At 39.6% G+C, this 24,891-nt stretch overlaps 1 protein-coding gene across 1 annotated transcript; it reads right to left on the bottom strand.

The window, feature by feature from the left end:
* Positions 1 to 7,220: 7,220 nt before the first annotated feature.
* On the bottom strand, positions 7,221 to 24,636 carry LOC104071694 (hypoxanthine-guanine phosphoribosyltransferase; the record flags this gene model as incomplete). The annotated part of the gene is made up of 9 exons (XM_009585245.1): positions 7,221 to 8,104; positions 8,731 to 8,807; positions 11,044 to 11,090; positions 13,423 to 13,505; positions 15,843 to 15,860; positions 16,875 to 16,940; positions 22,457 to 22,640; positions 24,115 to 24,221; positions 24,596 to 24,636. Coding segments are annotated over 9 exons (671 nt in total), but the record flags the coding sequence as incomplete, so codon positions are not given.
* Positions 24,637 to 24,891: the final 255 nt, after the last annotated feature.

Here is a 24,891-nt window from a genome sequence, read left to right as displayed (position 1 = left end):
CCAGGTCAGGTGCAGCCAGTGGGGGGGCTGCCAGTGCCCAGCACCCGTGCAACATCTGGCAGCACTTGGGCCCCGGTGGGAAGAGTTTGGTGGGTCTGGAGGGCCTGGAGCACCTCAGGGTTTGTCTGCAGACCCATCACTGCAGCAGCGAGCTCCTCCAGAGCAAGTCCAGCCCCAAGGTGAGACGGTTTTCCTTCCTCTGTCCTTAGCATCGCACAGCTTGCAGCATCCCAACCCTGGCAGGAGCAAGGGATAAACACAGGGGCCACCGTGGGGTCAGGGATGCTCCTCCTGGGAAGGGCTGGGATGGTGCCTTCCTGGTCGAGCATCCGTCCTCTGCGGTGGGAGTGAGGTCTGGTCCTGCCGGTGATGGTGCCCCATTAACAGCCCTGATCCTGCAGTCTCCTGTTGAGCGCTGGTGGCTGTGAATCCTAGAACATTTGTTTTTTCAACTATTTTTCGAATTTAATAAATCACGGTCAATAGTTGTGGGGCAGGGGGTGGCGGGGGAAAATCCTCTTGCTGATTTACGGCTTAATTGTGGCTCCTGGTCTGCGCGGTGACATCGGTACCACCAGGAGATGGGCGCAAGGGACCCACCGGCACACAAATGGTGTTTCTAGCACAGGGGAGGTGCAAAAGGTGTGTGCGTGGGTAGGGGCAGCTTTTAAAAGCCTCTATCCACAAACAGGTCGAAGTCATGATATTTGGACACACAACCAACCCATTTCAAATCAGACCGGTGTTCTTTCACTTGTGTCTGTACAACGGTTTATTCCTGCTTTCTACAAGTCAAGCCTTTAATCACCGTATAAAATACTGCTTTCCCTCAGGAAAACAACTTAGTAACCTGGTTTACAGGAAAATTGGTCAGTAAAGTGATCAGTTCTGTACTTCGATACTTTTATTAGTTTTACATCAGATTTTTTTTAGAAAAGTTTTCTGTTGTTAGCATTTGTAGGTGGAGTGTAAGAGTTAAAAATCAGGTTTATTCCTTCTTTTTAGACCTTTCTGTTGTGATCAGTTTGATTTTACTCAGCTAGAAAAAGATTTCCACCTCATTCACAAACAGAAAACTCCTGCTAAAACTGTGCTTTCAGGCTACAGTCTCCTGCTGGGATCAAAACGACTTGACAGTAACAGGAAAGTAAAAGCACCACAGAGTTTTCGGAGCAGCGAGCAAGAGTAAAATTCAGAGGCTAAATCAAGCCAATAGGAAAAACGATCCCAGGGGAGAGAGAAAAATGCGCCCGTGGAGGTGGCCGTGCTGTGGGTGAGCAGCACCAAACCGTGGGAGCGGTGCCTGTCCGACCCCGGCTCGGGGCGATGGATGTGCCGAAGCTGGGCGCAGGGATGTCGGGAGCGAGGGCTGAGGGCGCAGTGCGGGGCTTGGCATCCGCCGCAGCAGAGGACGGCGGTGTTAGCTCCCCTCTGTTGCTCCCGGTACCTTGTGAGCGTATCTCTGCTCTGCTCCAAATATTTCAGGATATTGCCAGCTATCAATACAGAAAGCCCCGGGGGCAGACATCCAGCTGTGCTCCTCTGTCTGAGAAGCTGGGACAGCTCCTCTTATTTTTTTTTCCTTAAATGTAAAAGTTTGCCTTCAACGTGTTTGCAGGTTGACTTCACTACTGCGTTTGAGCACAAATCACTTGGAAAAAAAAAAAGCAACTGAAAACTTTGCAGAGCATCCCTGGTCTGACTCAGTCACCCGGAGACCCTTATCGCACCGCGCGGCTGCAGGCACTGCTCTGTTAAGCGGCGTGCAGCCGTCCAAAGGGGCAGCAGCACGTGCAAAGCAGCTTGGGCAAGCTTTTCTGTTTGTGTAGGATAAAGCAAGATGTATATTTTTTTAAACGTGAAGTCTGCTGCATGAGGAATGTATGTGATCACTGTGGAGGAAAAGTCTTTGAGCTTCCTCCGTAGTTTTTTGGTGTGATTTTATATAAACAAGCTGGAAGGTGGCGGTTCCCTGTGGTAGGTAAATACATGCAGCACATTGCACCGCCGCGTGGCTGCTGGGTTTAGTAGGTAGACACTAGACAAGCTTATTAATCGCACGCTTCTACACCAGTCTTTTAATTTCAGCCAGACCGAAACCCTCCCACATACTCCGGCTGAGGTTATGTTACTCTGCTCACAGTACCAGGTACCTCCATTAGAGAGGCGGTGGTCTGGGAGCCAAATGAGGTGTTGCAGATTCCTGTAAACACTAAAAAAGCAACCCAAAAAGCCACCTTATCTACCTTCAGCGGTTTCCTGCTCACCTCCTTTGATGCAAAAGGAATTTTTGGCAAAGGTTGGCAGCTCATTGTGGTATCCAGCATTATCTTGCTTTCCTTGCACTTCTTGCCCACCCACCTCATCTGCTTTTCCTCAGCTCACATCCAGCGTGCCCTGAGCCAGGACTGGCTTTTGTAGGTGTTTGTGCAGTGCCTTGCACAACAGCAACTCCCAGTGCTAGATGTTAATAAGTTCAGGTCTTGCTCTTTGCACTACAGAGGAGAAGAAACGCTTCATATGTCTCGCTCTCCTTTAGCAAAGGTAATTCTGACTAAGGTGGCTCTCACTGTGTACCCAGTTCTGCAGCTGGCCTCAGTGGGAAGCAGCCAGTATCCCCAATGCAAAACTGCACTGAGGACAAAATCTCCTTGGGTTAAATTAAATGTGGCAGGTAGCAGCCACATGGCAAAGCAGAAGCCAGCTCACCCGCTCTGCCAGTAAGAGTTTGCTAAAGCGAGAGTGCGATGACCAGAGCAAACGATGGCACTGGCACCCTGATGACTCAGTGGTTCTTGGCAACAAACTCACCAAATGGAAGAAAAATACAATTTCAAATCTTTTCATTTCTGAAGCAAAGGATAAGACATTGCGCTCAGTAATTTCTCACGTAAACCCATTCTTGTGTGCTGTTCAAGTAACAGAATATGAAGGTTACTAGGTGGTGTGGAAGATGCAGCTAGACAAGAGGTGGGGGGGTTGTGGTTATTCTTTACTAGAAAGCACAAGATGGTTTTCTAATTGCAAGTGTAAGGCGTTTACACTGCAAAGGACATTCTGCCTCATATTTTGTATTCTCTGATTGCTGTTGAGTACTTTGCATTTTGTGAATGGAAGAGAGAAAATTGGCAAGAAAGGAAATTGAGGAGAAAAAGATCTGATAAATATACTGCAATGCATATTTAAAAGTGCACACCCCCATGCTCTCCTCCCCCCCGCCTTAGGGCTGGCTTTATCACATCCCAGCTCCTCAGGTGGGAAACAGGCAAGTGAAGCATCGGCATCGCTGCTCCGGCGCTCCCTGGACCCCGCAGGTTACCCTGCAGAAAGAGCAGGAAAGGCAGCGTGTTTCATCAATACCCAGAAAGTCTGTTCCCAGAGAAAAGGATTTTATCCCTCTCCGAACTGAAGGACAGCTAAGCCAACACCTAGTGCTGGTGACAAGCCCTGCCCCGGCTGCTTCGCGGGCTGCACGCCAGTGGTGCTCGCAGCGGCGCATCGCGGCAGAGGGCGGCCTCCCCGGCGGACGCTGGATCTCGAGGAGCAAACCCAGCCCACGCCAGCATCCGTGGCCTCTGCACAGCGTACAGGGCATCAGCACACTCTCCCATGCAAAATCGATGGGGAGATGTGGTGCTTTCAGTGGCAGGATTGGAACAGATGAAATAAATAGGGTTACTTCGCTGCCATGCATAGCAAAATATTGTAGGAGAATTAAGTTTTGACCAGGTTTCTTCCAAAAGCAATCCTGAAGCATTCCCACCGTGGCTCCTGAGATTTCAGGATTGTAAATTGTGCATGGATGGCCACCCAGCTGTAAGAAATCTGACAGAGCTGGGACTGGAGTTGGAAAGAGATGGGCCCTTATTTAATAGATGGTTCCTTATTTATACAAACAGACATTACATAGCGGGGCGTTTTCCTGGCTACACTTGTGGAGGGAAGGAGTGGGGGATCGCTACCTGTAGGAGAGCACAGACTGTCTGGGAAAACCCCCACACCTAATGCCCACAGTTGTAGCTTACACAGCGATTCGCTACGGGCACCCTGGAGATACGCAGAAGACCCAAGAGGGTTGGTTCCCTTTCTGGTTATAGCTGGCGGGGCGGGGGGGAGATAAAGAAGCCACCAATAATCATTTGTTAGATAAATACCAGCCTCTTACTGGAACAGGTTACTCTACCTGCATCTTGATTTACTCACCGTCACAGGCCTGCCTGTCCTACCCGGTTCTGTACAGATTTTCACCTTCTGAGAGGTTTCAGTTCAGCAGTTGGTGTTTTACTGGCGCAAGAAAGCCTGGTCACAGAAGTCTGTTTGCAGCCATTCAAATGTATCCCCAACACGCGCCACGCACCAGCCTTCGTCACTTGGCACTTGCTAGTGTGGTCCCTTTCGCAGCTTCCCTAGGGATGAAAATCCTCACTGCCAATTCTTACATCGTGCTGAATCTTTGTGCTTTTCTAGCCCTGCCTTCTTCACCTTTGGGTCTGCAGCGGAGTACTGGCACGTTTACAGAGCTAGGAAGCAATTTCCCCACCAAAATAGTTATAAAACTACAATTGCTTGTGAAATGAAATAAATTACAAGGCCTTAAACACTAAAAAAAAGGAAAAAAAATAAGACCACTGTGATGTCTCATTTGCTTATAAAGATACTTGCATACAGTTGAGATCTGATCTTGCAAGGTGCAACCTGAATGGGAACTAAAAGCAGTCAGACACGGCAGAAACAGTCCTTTAATGAATCGTGAGTAACCAGCTCCCTGTAAGTGGTGTCAGATCCTCACTGCTGGATTAGTGCATGCTTGACAGGATTTTCAGAGCATAATAGACAATGAAACACCACCAACATTTAATCAGTCAGGATATACAATTACAAGGCAGCTTAAAGATCCTCATTTGTCTCAATTTTCAAAACCAGGATTCACCCCCCGAAGTGAACTGCCAGCTCAGTTCACATGAAGACTTTTAACCACATCTCCCAGCTCTGCCTAAAGCACTTCAGAATCTGATCAGTGTGCATTTAAAGCAAGAAGAATAAACACTCCAAACCAGAGCTACACATTTGCGGTACCAAGTCAGGCAGCGTCAGTGGTCTGCGTTGGGGCGAGAATTATCAAAATGTACAGAAATGCCAGATGTCACAGGGTGAAACAGTATAGTAAAGCCTATAAATATTCAAAATTATTTTTCCAGCATACATTTGTGATTCATAAAATGTGGAACTATAATGAATTTCAAATGCCACATAAATGTTCAAATACAAGATTTTCTCTGTGCTTTCATAATGTTTTAGCAATATATGTCTGGGTTGCATAAAGTTTGCATTTAACTTGTGAAGGTGTGACTACAACCGCAGTCTTTCAACCAAAATTACTGAATAAAAAGTAACGATTGCATTTTCAACTTTTTTCAAGTGAGAATTTATCTTCCTGTAGTGCACACACAGGTGCTGTAAAAGGCTGCAGTATGTTAGAACTGCTCTAGCAAGGGCGAGAGAGTGGCTAAGTTTTTCTCTGAACAATTTTCATAGAGAGTAACAAAAGCTTTTGAACAAGGAATCCCTCTGGGGTGATAAAACTTCCTCTGACAAGCGCCTATGTGAAGGAAATGCAAAAAAAAAAACGTGCCTGTTCCCCAGCATTTGAAATGTGGGAACATTCAGTAAGATTTTTTTTTTTTTTTTCAAATATTGACCTTTCCATCAGACACAGGCGAGGTTTGTTAGAAGACAGACCTGGGATCCTGCAGCATCGCTCCTGGGGTCAGTGTAGCTCGAAAGTATCTTCCCAAACCTCTTCTGTGACTATGCCACGGGCAGATGTCCTTGCAGTTGCAACTCCTACCCCGGACAGACCAGTAATTTCCCCACTCCAGCTATGGTTTGGAAGATAAACCCCTTGTTATGACTAACTCAACCTCTCCTCCCTTTCCCAAATCACAGCATTTCAATAACCATCTTAACCAAGACAGGAAAACATTTCAGGACAAACTAATTTAAGGGTTTAGTCCTAAAAGACATTGAACATCACCAATTCTCATTGTTTTCATGTGTAAATAGGTACTTCTAATAGGTACTCTCTAGTGTGATCTCCAGACGCCATTAATTTATTTTAAACCACATTGTGAAGTAGGAACTATTAAGAAGGTTGAAGAAAACACTACTTTTTAAGATTAGACCTTAAGTTCAACCAGAACTAGTGAAAACTTGAATGGATGTAATAATTCTCAGGTGGGTTTATATTTTTCTATATTGCTTTTGTGTTTCCTCTTCTTGGAGATGCATCATATATTTTCCAACAAGTCCCAGGGACAGTACAGGCTCTCGAAAAGGCAGATACACAAACATTACTCAGGACATCAAGAAATATAATCGGTCTTGTAGTGCATTTAGAAAAAAAAGCTTTTTGGAACATTAACTATAATGTTGCAATAGTATAGTATAATCATGATCAGTGTTCTAATATTTGTTAATGAGAATTTTTACAAATAGACCTCCTACACATTGTGGTCATTTGATCTAAACTACATTGTGTAAATTATTCATATTTTAGGCCTGCTACTAACTACTACAGTTGTAACTGAGCACACCATGGATGGACAACAATGCGCAGTACTTGGAAAAGTACAGAAGCACGACCCCAACTTCAAAACCACAGAAAAATCTGTCAAAACAGGCTGGCAAAAACTTCACTATGTATTAAGCACTGAGCAGTGTTAAATCCGAGCATACGGTGGAAGAATCCACGCGCAGATGTACAAGAACCATGTAAGCTAAGGGACCGAAAAGCACGGCACAAGGACAAGGTGTGAGATGAGCTGCCATGTTTAGAATTAAACTCGACATGAACAGAGGTGTTAAAGAAACAAACCCAAATGATTACTTACGAAATCGTTGTGGGTTTTTTTTTCCACGTGTATATGTTTAATGAACATATAATCGCCACTCTTCATTTTTGCCAAAACAGAACAAAGGACAGTGCTTAAACCATTTTCTCTGAAATCCAGTTTGGTTATAGAATGTGCAAGTGTTTCAATATTTTCCCTCAGCACTTTATCATCTCTCTCATAGATAGGATAATGTTAACCAAAAGCTCTACAAAGATAACAAATGTAGAGTCTGCCTTTACTGTCAGAAACACTTATGAAAAATATTACTGAGAAGAAAATTTCAAGAGCACTTTAATACACAGAATGAGTGGCATAGATTTATGGGGCTTATTTTAAAGAGACAGCCTTTATTTAAAGTACTTTGTTTTGTAGATCTTATAAAGTAAACATTACAATACTTTTTCAGAAATATATTAAAATCGTTTAAATTTAAAAGGCAATGCCACTGGCTGATGGATATTTTTAAAGAAAAAAAAAATCTAACAGAAACAGGCAGCTCAACTAAAACTAGATTTTAAACATTCTGTTTTGTCATTCCATCTCCTTTAAAAAAACAAACAAACAAACAAACAAACATTTTTCACCCAGACTTCCTTTACAGCAATAAGGCAACTCCAGGAGATCTGAATGAGCTCCTTGGAGATTACAGATACTGTAACTGGCTGCTCCTCATGCTTTATAACACCCAAAGGTGCAACTATCCATTAATCACAATCACATTTGTGCATTAAAATATAAAACTTAAATTACAGATTTTAAAAATATTACTAATAGACTTCCCTATCATAAAATGTTTTACATTTACAGTACTTGAACTATATCAGTTCTGGGTTGATGAGGTTTAAGCAATTTACCACTGCAAGAGTTAGACTCTGGAGCTCACAAACAGCACAACCCAACCAGGGGCAGCAATAGTCGGTAGAGTCATAGTGCAAATCAAAATAAGAAGTGCAGAATTGCACTAGTTGTTTACATTTCTAAAATATAAATGAACAAGACAAGATCTTATATTGTACATGCAATAAATTATAGTAAGCATATGACAGTGGGGCTGGGGCATTCTACAATTTTAGCTGGTGTACCAGAGTTGAAGCCTGTGAAAGATAGGACTCAGTAAACAAAACATTTCAAAGCTCTGTTGTCATAGCACTTGAACTATGCTTTCATGCTTTGTACTTCTGCTTCCCCGTCTCGCTGATCACACAGATATGCTGAAACAAAATAAAATAAAAATCTCCTGTTAGAAAAGTAATGTAAGAGACCAATGTTTTACATATGTATTCAATAATTCTCAAAAAAATACAAGCATGCTATACACATTTCAGTACGAAAGAATCTTGTGATACTGTTTATGCAGAACCTGAGCCTTTTGTTGTCTAAAAATCTCAACATTGCCTTCTTCCTCCTCCCTCCAGTTATCACACCCAGAGTCTGATATAAGGTTGGTGAGACCCAGATGAAGAAGTAATGACTTAGAATAAAAAGTGAACCCCTTTTAACTTCCAAGGTCTCTCTTCTCTAGTTCTCATATAACTAAGTAAATGCATTTATTTGTTGTAGACATCTGGTAAGGTAAGAAACTTCACACAAACTTCACATTATTTGACAGAGATGTCTAGCCTCCATTCCACACGTAGCAAAATAAATTTTAGTTTCATAAGAGCTCCAAAACACTGTCCTGCTGCTCTAGGGTTTGCTTTCATTGTTGCATCACCGGCGGAACAGATTTGCACACAAGGCATGATTTACAGAGGAGGGAGAGTGATGTGAGGAGACTTCCCTTCCTTCCTCCTCCCTAGTTTTAAATGGACAAAAACATACGGGAAAAATTACTTACGTTCAAATCTCTAAAGTATTCATTGTAATCTAGGGCGTATCCCACAACAAATTTGTCTGGCACTTCAAATCCAACAACTGAAAAAGACCAAGTCACCAGTATGTTAGAAAAGAACTTCCTAGAGTTCACTAGACCGTTTTACAGAGACAATCTGGAATTTTGTAGATATGTATGCATCCTAACTCACTTTATTTCTTCCACTCAAGTATCCTCGGATTAATATTTGAGCTATTTTAAAATTTTAACTTCCTTTGTTGACTTATTTCATTAACTAAAGCAAAATTAAATAGATCTATTTATTGGTTCCCACGCAGCAGCATGGTGCTAGCATGCAGTCTGCAAGAAATGAATGGAAGCACTTAAATCTACAGACAGGGTATTATTATCAGAACATAAAATTCCTTGAAAATTTCCTGCAACTTTGTAAACACATAGAAAAAGAGCCGATACTTCCCAGCACTTCCTGCATGCTTGACGTGCCAGTGCAGAAGCAGTGGAACTGGTGAGCACAGCACAAGTCAGCCTCATAGTATCATTCAAAAGGCAGCACCTCTGGGAGCTGGACCTGCGCATCGGGTAGGGTTGCAGGAACGGTACCCAAAGGCAATAACCAGTAGGCAGGTTCAGTCAGCAGCTCCTTCAAAACTATGGGTGTGCAAGTCCAGTAAGACTCTCCGTGAAGGGCTGGGAGAGTGAGCACAGAATAATGTGAATATCAGAACCACAGTTATTGCAGGGAAACAAATCCTTTGTCTTTGAGTGACTGCCCAGATGAACTCCACTCTTGCGACTCGCAGGCAAGAGTATCGACCTGATACGTAGGAATACACTACGACTGCAGGACAGCTCTGCCAAAGCACGTCTTAGATCCTGATCCCTTGGTATAGAGAACAGTGAAGAGCAAAGGGCACTCTGTTCTCTATGGAGTCGCTTGCAGGTTTCAGAAACAGGTAGAGGGGGTTTTGTTGAGTTGTATTGGTTTTTTCTTCTCCCAGAGAAGCTGTCTAAAAAGAGCACATCAGCTATTCCACAGATTGTCTAAATGGGAACAGCTTTAGCAGAACAGTTCGTGGGTGGTCAAACAGTATCAGTCCAACACGCTATAAAATGACCAAAAATATAAAATTATGTAAAATACAAAGTAATATAAAATTATCAAATGGCTTTCTCCCCTCGTGCTAAAATGAAAGACTCCTGAGCACAGGAAAGCTGTGTGGTTTTTCTCTCCCTGGCTACAATGAGGTTCCGGAAGGAAAACAGGGAGATAAATCATGTAATTCAAAGGAAAGGCTGTGTGCTTTTTTGGAAAAATTAAGGCGACGTTTAGCGTCTACTTGGCCTCATAATACAGGGATAAAACGGAGGCCCAGCCATTACTGCCTTGTTGTCTCTTCTTTCAGAGCTCACGTGTCCTGCACTGAGCAGGTTGTCTCTGTGGACAGATGGCAAAACAAGTCATCTGCTGCAAGATGCTCAAAAGGCAGACCATTAACCCAGCTAAGCCTATAATAAGATCTCAGGAATGAGGGGCATCCTTGACTGAGGGGAACACCTCAATTAAGCTTTTAAGACATTGAAAAATTTCAGTTCCAGAATATTGTACAACCTTGGAAAGAAGGAGTAAGAGGATGCGATTCTGCTGCTAAATTCACTCCACTTCCATAGGTGAAAGTACACGGTCCAAATTAACAGCAATTTAGCCTCTGGAACAGGGTTAAAACACATAGCCCTTCCCAAGGCAGGAGGAGCCGTCACTCTGGTACCACTGTCTGCTCTGGATGCTATTCCTTTCTTTATGGTCTTGGGACAGACAGGAGAAGACAAGAAGGGTGCCCAGACATAACCGGTTTTGTGCCAATTTAGGCATCTTATCACTGTAAACTTTTATCAGACCTACTACCCCATGTGGTCCTCCTACATTCCTGGGGACATCCAAATGGCATGAGATGGCTAGGTTTAGACAGCCAAATCACTCCCAAAAGTGTCAAAGGTGAATCCAGCAGATTCTGCTGACCAAAGCATTTGACTACATGCAAGCTGGGAGAATTTGCACATGAAAAGGGTGTAACCTGGACCAAAATATCAAAACTTGCTTTTCATAGAGTAAAATGTTACAAAAAGTTAAGGAAAAAAAGGACTAGATTAACTCTGTCAAAACACATTCCAAATATTTAAATTCCCTAAATAAGAGCAAAATCTATCAAGAATCATTAGTGAAAACTTATTTGGAACATCCTTGGGCTTTGACCAAAGGGTACACAATACATTGACATATTTTTAAAAATTAATAACGGTTGTTAAAAAGTCACTTACAGTCTGGCCGATATCCCACACTTCGAGGAGTTCTTTTTACCAACAAACTGTAAAATAAAATCAATGTAAAACTGAAACATGGAAAAGCACTGGCTACAAATATATGAAACTGTTTTGATGACAGACAAACTGAATTTGGCCTAAATGTGCATAACTGAAAGCATAACTACACATGTTTTAAACTATTATTTTATTTGCAGGTGCAGCTGATCATAATGACAAAATTGAAACTTCCTAAAATCATGAATGGTTCACAGCCTAAAGGATAACTAACAGGTCTGCAAGAAAGAGGCTAGGAGATACTGATCGGGATGGATTTTCATCGTGAAAAGTGACTTAACAGGGTTTTATGTGTGTTAGGAACTTCAGGCGCAATTTAGCTTATAGGTAAAGAGGCGACAACTTGGGATCTGGCCAGACCAATTGAGCTCTTTTCAAAAGAAGCAAAAGTTCAGCTGCTTAAATGCAACCTCAGTTGTACTTCCGCAACATGTCATCAACTGTTTTTCACTGGCAGTACTAATTACTCCCATAAAGAAAATTGGTTCTGATGATCAGGTGATACAAACCAGATCCACTTTTCCAGAATTAATAGTCAGAGGTGTAAAACGCATGGAGATACAGAGTTGGGGGTATTGCAGTAGAGAGAAATGCCTTGCTAGTTTGATTCACTTATTACTCAGTTGAGCACTTCTACCTCTTAGAAGACAACCCCACAGGCCTGACATTTGATGGTCTTTGCCATACAGAGACTTTGGGAGGTAAAGAAAAGGTGGTCAATGGATGAATGTGAAGACAGAGGTCAGCATAACTCTGTGTATTAAGCACAGACCTCCTTCCCTCCTGGATCACCCCTGAAGGTAGGGCTTCATTCGTCAGAGTCACAGTTTCAATTTTAGACAGTTACTGAAACTTCTAGTTGTGAGACCTAATTTTTGAGAATTGGTATAGGATTTGATCAAAGAAGCCCCAAAATCATATTAATTCACAGCTCCCTGCAACAACTGCTTAATTGTCAGAGAGAAAGAAAATTTAAAAAGAAAAAAAAACCAAACCCAACCAAAAAAAACCAGAAGAGAGGCAAGTGAAGTAATGAAGAACATTACACTATCTAGAATGATCACGTTTACCTGCTCAGGTCTTTGGCAGACCCAAATTACTGCAACAGGTTTAAATAATAGGAAACTGGGCTTCGCTCATACTAGATTATATTCATGATGTACACTGCAGTGTTATGGCACTATTCAGTGACAGATACTTAAAATTTGACACACTTAATCCAGCCAGGGAGAAATCCTCAACAACCTCACCTTCAGCAGGTCACCTCCAGATTATCAGCAAGAAGAGCTGTTCTCGTACATCTAACAACTGCTTTGACATTGTTATGGCAACACAACCGATTAGATATTACACACAGCTCTGCTTTATCTCTAATCCCCAGCAATCATTATGTTTTTATTGTAAAATACACAACCACAGCATAGCAGTGTAAAAAACGCAATTTAAAAAGAAGTAGGAAGAATGTTGATATTGGTTAATAATATAATATTATCCTCAACATTTCTTGTTGTAAGTTATTTAATTATAAAATGTTTTGAAACTAATTGATTAAAGATGTAACTAAGTAGAAAAGCCTGGAAGAGCATATGGCTGGGTGACTCTCACAGAATGACCTCTAAAGCTCAGCTGCACTATGCACACTACACAAACAATAATGTTAGTGTGCAAACTAATTTAATTCTACAATTAAAGAAGGCAAACTAAAAAAAGGTCTCCATTGCACAGGTACACCACTGCAGTATACCGAAGCTGCAGATAGCGCAAGCAGAAACAAACATGTTTGGATAGATACTACATATACATAAGTGACAACCACTGATTTTTTTTATCCCCATCTCTAGTAAAAGTCCACATTTATGAACTAAATTTGTGTTGAAAATACCTCTACCAACTTGAGAGGGTATTTGTTTAAGCCCAAAAGATTTAAATTATTCCATATACTTCTAAACCTAACTTGGACTTCAGTGGTAAAACCCTGCAAACCTTACCATAATATGATAAGGCAAGATAGGTACCAGGCATGCACAAGCTACCTGCTTTCTGAAACACTGAAATTCCTCCAGCAGTAAGATTGGAAAGAACAGTGCTTCCGCCAGCCTAAATGAACGTATGTTCTCATAACAAGTGAAAGTGCTTTTGGAGTTTAAACAAATACTAAACTCCAACAGATCGCATCATATATGACTCCTATGACTCCTGCAGAAATGTTCCCTCCCATTTCTCTTCCATGGAAATGTATTCTATACTGTTGGGTTTTTTTTAACTGTGTGTCCTTCTTAAGGTGAAATACAGCACAAATAATCATCATTAAAAATTTACCTGGCTACTTTCACCATCTTTGGATTGTACTGCTTAAGTAGAGACAGCAACGTTTTCATTGTTTTACCAGTATCAATTATATCCTGAAAATAAAAATCTCAAGTAAGAAAGAATATTAAACATGTCAGAGTAGCATTTTCAAGTTTCTGCCACAGAAATTGCTCATCCCCAATAGCATGAAAATATGCCAAAATACTGTTCATAATCAAATATAGGTGACACGTAACACCATGTTGTGCTTACACAACTATGCTCAGTAAAGTGATCACACACATTAACAATACTTCTTAATTGTTGTGGGTAACTATGACTTTGAAAGCAGTTACTGAACTATGACCTTCTTGGCTCCTTTTGGAGATTTTATGGCTTGTGCTCCTTGCAGCTATTAGACAAACAATGTTTAATTCGAATATGATAACAGTAACATTAGTCTTGCCGTTGATCTCAGTTACAGAGACAGCTGTATACAACAGAAAGAAAAGTAATAAGGGAAAATAGGCAGAACAACCCATTATTGCAATTAAAGAAAAAGGAGTGTAATTTACATTACAGATCCAAGAAACAGCCGAAGAAATTCCACTGGGAATATCTGGGTGCAGTTCTAAACAACTAATTTAAATTCAAACACACTAAAATTAATTTTGACACACCATTTTAATCCCGTCCACTGCACATAAGCAGAAAAAAGAATATAGGGCTTACAACTGAAGCATCAGAAATGGACTCCTCATTTGGACTGAAATAATCACATGATCTTTAGAGGGACAGTCCTTACCCTGGCCTGAAATCAAGCCTATTTGAAGTGAAAGGAGGTAGATAACACAGAAGCAGCAATGTCCTGGTTTCAGCTTATTTTCCCATGACTCCCAATTAAAATAAAAATCAAACAAAAAACTCAACACAGCACCCATCAGCAACACTGTCTTTAACACTTAATGCTTTTAATCATGGTTATAAACTCAAGAAAAGTTAAAAGACATACCGATACATAGATAAAAATAAAAGTTGGCAAATAAACAGAAGTAGCTACTTCCATACTCCAAAATAAAAATAGAACCTATTACTGATTCTGTATTGTGTGATTATCTGTTTATTGGAGGTGAATCTCTGTTTTGTTCACATTTTTTTGCACATTAAAGGGATGCTGTCTAGAAAAGCCTAGTGCTCTGGTGCACAAGATATTAAACCTACAATAAATGTGCATTTTTATTGTTTGACAGTTAAAACAGTGATTGGTAAAAGGGTTCATATTTGACAGTGTATACGACAAGTCACTGGATAGATGATTCACTGAACAAATGAGAAACTAACCTAGTTAGCTGTCTGGGACTTTAGAGACATACATTCATCTGAAATGGAGCAGATACATAATTAAATGCATCTGCCTATCTGAAGCAAAATATACTTCAAAGGACACCACTGGTCACACAGATGACTGCTGTATACATACTATTTTGGTAGGAGTTTTGGAACTGAATGTGCTTCCTGTGGAATAATATAACCTTCTCAAACTGAAAAAAAAACATACACAAAACCCACATTTTATGAGAGGAAACATCCTTCCCTTTGGCTGCTTAATCAACTGCCATAGCTGTTTCTTCGCTTACAAACAAGCCATTTCCATTATTTGGAGCCTTATGACATTATTAGATTGCACATCCATTTTTTCTGTCTACTGCTGCTGCTTCCCTAACCTGAAATTGGCAATCTTACTCAAGAACATCCTTTGTCAAAGCGATACTTATTGAACATAAGCAACACTGTCCATCAAGAAAGAGTTATGAAAGCAAGAATTAAGCAACAGTACCTTCTAGGAAATCAAACTGAGGTGTACTGTACCTGGTATCACCCAAAGAACCATGACAAAACAGAGGAATGGAAATTTAGCAATTGCAAAATGCTAATTAGGAATTAGCGTTCTGTATGTCACTATCCTCTAAACAAATTATACACAGGAACATTGGGCTTAGATCTGTTTTTCACATATTTTAGGATATTTCTACTAGGAACCTCTTTCTACCTCTGCAGTTTAATTTCCTAGCTTGCTGTTATAAACCCAGACCAGTAATATGCTTAATATCACTTTGTTCAGGCTACTTCTCAAAATATAAAAATAAAACACAATTTAAAAAAAAAAAAAGAAGACATTTTGGAATTGACAGAATCCCAGAAAACTGAAAGTAAATGCAAACAATTTTACATGAATATTTTCCTTGTTAAATTTGGCAGTTGAATGCAATTTGAGAATTCAAAACACAGATCACTTCAAATTCAGAGCCCACTTGCAAAATTCAGGCCTGGAATCAGAAGCTGAAAGCCTTGAAACCAGAAACTGTAGGTTTTCTGGCTTAAGAACAACTTCTGTAAGAACTCTTTTACCAGTCACACATTAGAACTTCAAAGTGAAACACAATACTTACTTCTACAATCAAAACATTCTGGTGGGAGGAAAAAGAAAAAAAAAAGAAAAATCAATTAGTATCTAGAGAATATGCTATTTCTTAGATATATTAATCTCTGGAACTTATTAATTTTCACTGCAGTTAAATATTTGCACCACCATTTATGTATGTTTACACATGTAACAGCAAATTCTATGTAGTTAACATTTCTGATGCTCTAATAACAATTAGCTGCCAATGAGATTCTCCTCAGTATCTCACGCTGAGTACAAACTGGTCTTTAAATAATTTAGACTTTGAGAATTCTAGATACATGCAGAAGAGATCACAACAGAGTCTATACAATTCGTATTCTTGTAATGCAAAAAGTGTCATACTACAGAGACACATACAATTCTGTCATACCTACATCCTATATATTGAACTGTGACATACATGCCTTGAAGATCACATAAGGAGAAGGGGAAAGTAATGTGTTCTGACAGAGCAGGAGACACTGATGCTTTAACCCCAGACATCTGGCTCAACGATTTCCACAGAGTCACTGGAGAAAAGCAGATTCCCAATTTACATTCTCCCATTTCCTTCTCTCTTCACTGCCTGTAACGGGAATCTTGGTTCCTAACCTGGGCTGCAAATTACACATCTCGACAGTATGAATTCCCATCACTACCTCAGTAAAACGCCAATACAGCAAATAAATAATGCTGTTCTCTTTTAAAGGTAATTTGTAGACAACAACCCACACAAGATTATTCTTCTCAGGCACTGCAGAAAAAAAAAAAAAATCTCCTAAAATTTGCTGATACTGAAGATGGTGAATAGTTTGGGTTTTTTTTTGTTAAGTTCAGACTAAACTGATGGCTTTGGTGGGACTTACCCACTCTCCTAGTATGCAGTGGTGAATACTTAAATTAAACTCTTCTGTTTTCTTTTTTTTTTTAAACTCTATAATCTTCACACACTAAAAGAGCAGCCTTAAAACCAGGCAGGTATGTGGGTTCTTTAGTGGTTTTGTTTGTTTGTTTTTAAACATACAAAGAGCCATACCTTTCCAGTCAAGGTTGAGAGGTCATCCCCACCAATTACTTTTATATCTCCAGTTGACTGATCATTCTATATAAGAAAGAGGAGGGCGAGCATTACCATTACCAGAATTAAAGTAATTTTTCTTCCAGTAAATACCAAAACTGCAAAGTACATAACCAGTGAATGTTTACGCTTTCAGAAACACAGCACCAACAGTGTCTATTAACTAAGAAATTAAAACCGATCAAACTCAAAGATGGTATTTCAGATTAAAGATTGTTTGACAAGAGATTTGCATAAATGCAGGCACCATCTCTCATCTGTGTCCATTATATACACATACGTATCTAAAAAGATACGATTTGCTATGCATTCCCTACAGATATGGAAACAGGACAAAACGCACTTCAGTTTCCAAGCTGCATGCTGCTATATAGCTGGTAATTTACATTTTAAACTTTAATGCTTTAGAAAGCCTTACTCTTCTAATAAGAATAAACAATCATAACAATAACAAGAATAGCCAGCAAACAAGGCACAGATTAATATTTAGAAATACAAGCTACAAAAATAGCCAGAAAAGCTTATGTTTGCCTAGTTTACAACAAATATTAGTAACAATCAAATTACTTCTTATAGTAATTGAACAGCAACATAGGTACACCAAAACTCAAAACAGCATTTTGCTTCAGTAAAACTAAACTTTGATAGAAACATAAATGAACCGTTACATAAGAAAGTTAAAAACAGCTGCTAGGAGTGCTTCACAGATCTTCGCAGTTTATTTAAAGTCATTCAACTGACTTTAAACCTTGACAGTGTCTCACAGTTCATATCGGATGCTTATTATGCTTATTATTGTACTATTTACAGATGACGACATTATCCTACAATTTAATCATTTCAGTCGAAGGTTAATATCGCTTATCAAACTTTATTCTCGTAGCTCCTTACCACATATCTTCCTTTTAGAAAAATAGTAGCATTTTGCTGCTGCACCTTGAAGCGTGCTGCACAACTACGCAGACACGCAACAAAACAGCAGTTCCTTCCCAAAAAACCCAGAAATTGCAGATGCAATAGAAAGGGGACACAGGGGAACAGAGAGACAGCCACGTAGAGCTTCCTGTTTTTACAGCCGCGTGAAGACGGATATTCGTGCTATATGAATTGTCGGCAAAAACTAAAAATGTTATCACAAAAAAGGGGAAACATGATTTAGAGAGGCACACACCAAGTACACAGTAATTAATGCTAGGATGATAGTAAAGAGAAAACTTATTCAGATCCTTTGTACAGTGATGTTAACGATCTAGGATAAAAAGCGCTGACAGCTCTAGGTATGTAAAACCAGATGATAACACTAACAGATACTTTCTTTTTCAGATTCCTATGACACAACATTTAACAAGAAAAAGTAAATTATTAGAAAAAGTATCTTTTCAGTCTTACCCCATGTGTTTTAAAGAAAACATTAGTTTCAGTTATACCACTCTGAAATTACACTGAAGTGCGATGTTTCATTACTGTAAGGAACATTCATTTTTGATAAATAGTCAACCGTTTCAGTGCTTCCGTAACAGTGCAAACAACAACTAAACCAAACAGCATCAATGTCACTGTGTTGAAAAAGTCCAAAACCAAAGATGTCCAAAATGATTGCTGCTTGACCCAGTAGATATACACACTGCTACTGAATGCCTGAGATACTGGCTAGATCAACCACAAAAATGTGATTCAATTAAGCACTGTATTCATAAAGCTAAAGCACATTTCCTGTGTTCACCCTATCTTAAAATGATCTTAAATGACAGCTTCTTTAAGCTTTTCCTTGTTTATATTACAGGATTCTCCCTTATCTATTCCTACACTAATAGGAATTTCATCCTCCTTCCATGGAAGGATGTAAAAAAAACATCATTCCTTACAAAACAACGATGGAGAAAGATATTACAGGTATTTGCTCCATTAAAATTACATGCATAGATGACAGACTCGTACTCCTTGGTATATGCATAAGATCAGGTTCCTGATGATCTGTTTGGCTACAAAGCAACAGACTATACTCAAACAAGAAAACCACAAAAATGTAGGTTACTGTAAACCTTTGGATTATGCATATTAAAGTATGATGATCAGCAGCGAAAAAACAATCTAACCTACAGAAACTTTCCTGCTCCCTCCCACCAAAACCCATACAAATTGCTACACTTTTTAATGCAAAACATAAATCTTCATTGGCATATAAACCTGCATTCCTATGCAGGTACTGAGTTCCTGAGCAATTAAAGGATAAAAAACAGTTAAAGAATTTCCAACACTGGTTGTAACCAGATTTCCATTGGAAAGAACTTTGTTTAATAATTAAGCAATGTTTTAATTATCTTCAGGAGCATTATTTCTGATTTCAGTACTGGTAAGACTTTAATGCTTTGTGGTTTAACACATAAGAGTTTTACTGTTTAGATCTGTTTTCACTGCCTCCCCGTTGTCACTGCTGGAAAACAATAACGCTTTACAAGATCGTAACTCCTGACTCAAGTGACTCCAAGATCACCTTTTAAAAAGGCATTTTAAGTTCCTTACAGTATTTGCTGTAAGGCTTGCTTAACAGAGATTTTTCGGAATACTGCTGTGACCAGCCTAACCAGAGTTTATCATGTACTCCACTGAAAATCCCTATTTTCCCAAGTGACAGTGCAACCCATCCATTGTCTTTTGGCTGCCCTTCATGACTACATAAGCAACATTTGCTCATTTCCAAGTTTAAATGCAGGAGCCTGGTGAAAAGCCATTCTTCTTGTAGCACAAACAAAATAAACTGTTTGTCAAGAATACTGAGATCTGGGTCTGTTCACAAACACTATCTTTTCATTTCTTAACAGCTTGCCAGATCATTAAAATTCATCTGTAAGGACTTGGAAAGCTGGAGTTACGAGCAAAGTTTAATCACAGCTTGATCATCTCAGTATTCTTAGAGAATTATTTTTGGGTGCGGAACACTATGAACTTTGCATTGCAACACCAAAAAACCCCACATGCTTGTAAATATTAAATGATCAGTTTGAAACAAGAATAGAACCTCAATTACATCAATTTCAAAATCATTACACAAGTTCAGCTGCTTTGTTTATGCGACCAGGGTATTTTTAACATCTTTTATCCAGTCTGTAAAGGCAGGCAGCATGATCTAGTAATCGCATCCAAAGACAGCCACAAGAGAGCTAGCTCCACTTTCAACTGTCCATTACAGTTTGTGATGGTTTTGACATCACTAAACACAAATCCCTCCATCTAGTAAAGTACAGATAAAAACTACAGAGCAGATTTAGCATTCTGACACTATTAATGATGGAAGGCCTAGTCAATCTGTTACATACACGTTCATGTTAGGACAATCTTACCCAGTCTATCAAGTTATGCAATCTAAAGGACGTAAGTCTGGATATTAATAACCACCTAAGAGAGTCCACAGAAATGAAATGCTCGTAAATACTGTAGTGGAGGCATAGGTAACAGGAGCTCCTCACTCATCTAGAACAAGAAAACATTCTTTTATAGAATTGGCTGACAAAACCAAAAACCCTGAAGCCAACACCTCAAGGAAAACATTCTGCTTAGCCAGCTTTCTGTCTGAATTTCTCCACTTTTCTCTTCATCTACTCGTTTTTACTACTAAAACAGGCTTTTAATTTCCACAAAACTTACTTTGCTGCTCACTCCCCTATTAATATCAAGGCACTGTAGTTCTGGGGAGTAATAAACAAAAGCAGCTGTAGTAAAGAAATGAACCAAAGCATGCCTAACACACCAGTATGAGCAAAGAAAACATGCATATAAGGCAGCCTTGCTTTTTAACAGAGGGTTTTTTTCAGGTGCTTCAAACCGTTTCTCCAATAGTTTTTTCCAAGTTAGTAAGAAAGTGCAGAGTGTGAAACGGTGTAGTCTTTATATTGTTTTTTAAACAAGCCAAGTAAGTTATTGGAAGTGTTCCTTGAAGAAAGCAGAAGATAAACAATTTCCTCACCAAAAAAAAGGTGGGAGTCATCATTTCCTATTCTTTAACATATGACACTGTAATAGAGACATTTGGCTTTCTGTTGTGGCTTTTACAGGCAGAATATATGGGCACATGGTGGCTTAGTGGTTAAGTGGACCGGCGGCAGGAGCCTGAATCTTTTGGAGGGAGCCGAAGGAAAGGGTGTCAAACAGCTCTCTCCCACTGATTTAAATACGGTGCACAAGCACAGAGAGTACCTTGTGAGATACAACCAAAGGCTGGCACAAACCTTTCTGGCCAGCCATGCCTTCTCGTTGAAGAGCATAGCTAAATTACTGCCTTGCGCTCAGCAAACGTGAATGTGGTTTCCAGGTAACCCCGGGATGGCCAGCCGTGTGTATGCCTCGGGCAGCCAGGGCTGCTCGTCCTGCAAACGGACTTGACCAAAGCCCCACGCAGTTCTGGCTTTCGCCATGAAATGTCAACAGATCGCTCAACAGCAACCATGAATTTATGAAGTTCTTCGACAGTCCAAACTAAGTCTGCAAATAACTCCATCTCTGGTTTCACAGTTTAATGAAATGAAGGACGAGGCTGAGTTTCCAATTTAGTAATCTCTATTTTTTTCTACTGGAATAGGCACTTGTCTACAACTGTGACAAGTAGCCTATATTGCTGACTTGAATGCAAAGTTGCTGAGACAGAACTAACAGCATAACCTTACGAAACAATTTATTCAAACACTCTAAACTGAAACCAAAAAATGTAATTATTTCCATGCTACAGATGGTCTTATGGAACAAATCATAAATACCATCCTGAAAACATGAGACTAGGCTGTCGGTAAGTCAGGAAGCATACAGTACTAACATACATCTGCTTCTTCCTTTGACCTGCACAACATAACCTCGTGCTTCCTTCTATAAAACTCACACATTACCTCATGTTACAGAATGTTCAATTTCCCTATAAAGTTAAATCCTTGTGTTCAGAATGAAAATAAATTATTTTCCAAAAATGTAAACCCAAGGCAAGCTATGCCTAGTCTTGGAAAGGTAGTGCCATATTCAGTGATCACTAATCATAAATCTAGGTTTATGAATCTAGTCTTTCCTCAAGGCCAAATACAACTAATTTTGTCCACTGTTCGGTTGAGCCGAACAAAAGATGAGATAGTGAACTCGACTAAAATCTTTTTTGCAGCTTTCAAGTCTTCCAATGAATGATGTCTAAGCCACGTAAAAATTCCTAGAATTAAATTTTTGTAGACATAGTTGCAGGAGAATCCTCTGTATTATTCTAGAGCCGCAGCTTTAAAGATGGGGTAGTGGGCAGAGAGGAAATTGTTTAACAAGTAAAGGACATGGAAAGGGTCTCTGCTCTGCACAAGGATTTTACTGGGCTGCGGAGATATCAAGGTCTAAAAGAAAACAGATTACAAATAAGGTAGAGAAAGAGTAAATTAGCTTGTGACTCTTAATTCCCTTAATTATTTGTTTAATATTAGCACATTCTGGCAGTAACAATATTAAACCACCTCTGTTAATAACTTGAAGTGAGTCAAATTTATATAAAAACTGCACAGTACTGCAGAGATACTTACACAGTAACTCTTCAACCTAATGAAGTCGACAGTCATGGGGATTGATTTGTCACTGTTTCTGTTCAGTGCTTTGATGTAGTCTAATAAATCAGCAAAAAATTTATAGCCACCCTTGAGTACACAGAGTGCTACAATATGGTGTCCTCCCATGCCCTTCATAATTTCTCGTGCCAGTCTCTCCGTCCTATGCAAAACCAAGAAAAAGTTAGCTGTCATAACACATTTCATTTGCTTACTATAGCAGCAGCATTTTATACCACTAACAGTAGCAAACACATGCATCAAACTTGAAACACATTTTGCTCAGAAATATTTGCCTACCACTTTTACACATTATTGGTCAACAGAGTTTTGCTTTTCAAGGTTAATCTAACAGTAGCACTGCCAAACGCCTTTGTTATCATACGTCACACTCAGCCAAAGCAAATCTTAACACTCTGAAGCTGTTTCACCGTCAGATAGGCGACACGAAGGTGTGTCTTCTCCTTCCAAAGATAGATTCAGCTTCCACGCACAGAGCAACATAAGCTAACACAACCAAAAAGGCAGTAGCCCTCACTGAGGAGCAAGAAAATTCTCAAATTGTAAACTAAAGAGTTTATGTTTATTTGCCAAGCTAGAATGCCAGAAATTTGTCCTAACTGCAAAATACAATACCAACAAAGCAGAGCAAGAGAACACTGCCCCGTTCTTCTGCAATCATTGTTTCTAAATTTATCTTGTAATTTATTTTAGAAAGCATGGTATGTATTTATAGTGTGCCAGCTGACAGCAAGTTTCTCAGAGAAAGCCTGTCATTATAAACTTTATGTTAATTACTTAATGACAGGTACTTTGTCCAATTTTTTCCTTTATATGGACTTCCAGTGCAAAGTTTTTACAATATTTAAAAAAATATATTTTATAAGAATGTTTATTTTCTCTAATCAAGCAGGATCACGCAAAATCTAGATGCATTCCTATTCACAAGATCTCCAGGAAGATCCACCCAGCACCACTCTTAAATGGTTGTGTGCCTCCAACAACTGCTTCACTGAATTTGTTGTTCATTCTCTTAAAGGGAATTAGCAACTATCAAACACAAACTAAAACAAGAATGCCTTGTAGGCTTATGCACTCATTTCTGATCACATGAGATAAAACTTCCACAGCACATCACAGATTTCAGCAACCACAGAAGTGACAGACTGGTATTTGCAGAGGCTAATGTCTTTCCCAGAAGGCAGGAGAAAGGTGGCTATTACTTATCTACCATAGGAACATGAGAAAATCTGAGATGATGCGATTAATAACTTACTTTTATTAATATCCTAAGGAAATTCAAGAGACTGTAATTGTTTTGAGACTGAACTGGCACAACAAGTAACATCTTCTAATTAGGTTTTAAGAAGGTAAAACATCAAAGAAACACTGGAAAGAAAGTACCACAAAATTTCACCTGAGAATTATGACAAATTTCCAAAAAATAGCATAACTGCAAATGTACAAACTCTTAGAAGCCAAACAAGAAAGAGTTAATCAGCACTTGTACTTCTTAGTCTCTAATTAAATGTAATCTATTTACACAGTCACCAGACAGCAAAACTATCACTGGAAGATTGTTTATTCCAGCGTCATGGAATCAGCTGGAGCAGTGTACTGTCTGAAGTCAAACAAACCTGTCCATGATGAGCCCATGAGGAATATAGACTTTTTCCAAATCATCTGCATAATGTTTAGGTATGCAGAACAAGTCCAGGTCGTAACCTTGTTCATCATCGCCAATCTGAAAAGGAAATAAGGTGAGATTTCTACAAAGCCTTATAGAAAGTCTGTCGTGAGAAACTGCAAATCCTTTGCTTTACCCAGTAAACTCTCAAACCCATTACGCTCATCAGGATCACCTTACTTTCCCTCTCTATACAAACATTAGTCATACTGACCACAGCATAAAGTGTAATCTATAGTTCAGAAGAGTTGCTTGAAATATCACATGAGCTGTTGTGCAATACAATGTGGGGCAGAAAACATTCTCCTACATCAGAGAGCGGGAAAATGAAGCTACTACACCTCAGTGATCTCTTTATTCCACTAAAAAAATAATCAAGGAGCTTTTTAACATGTTTGATTTTCCTAGTGTAATGCAAAACCTGCGTTTGCAATTAAGCAAGCAGAGGTTTTGACATGGACATCTTCTAAATCTCCACAACACCAAATCACAACAAAACGAGCCAGTTTTAAGGGCAAGACAAGACAGCTATGTGAGCATGACAGTTACGCTGCTGTGAAACAAGCCTTCTCAGACCACCATCTGCAAAACGTGGAGGTTCAAGATCTTTCAGAATCTGAAATGAAAGCCCTGCTTCAGCAACCTGTTCCGCACGGGCAAATTCCCTGTATGAAACAGCCTGCAATATTAGCAAGTGAATATTAATTAGGACAAGGAATTAGCATAT

Source organism: Fulmarus glacialis, unplaced genomic scaffold, assembly GCF_000690835.1.
Source record: "Fulmarus glacialis isolate BGI_N327 unplaced genomic scaffold, ASM69083v1 scaffold40870, whole genome shotgun sequence".
Classification (NCBI taxonomy): domain Eukaryota; kingdom Metazoa; phylum Chordata; class Aves; order Procellariiformes; family Procellariidae; genus Fulmarus; species Fulmarus glacialis.
This window is presented reverse-complemented; position numbering and strand designations above follow the sequence as displayed.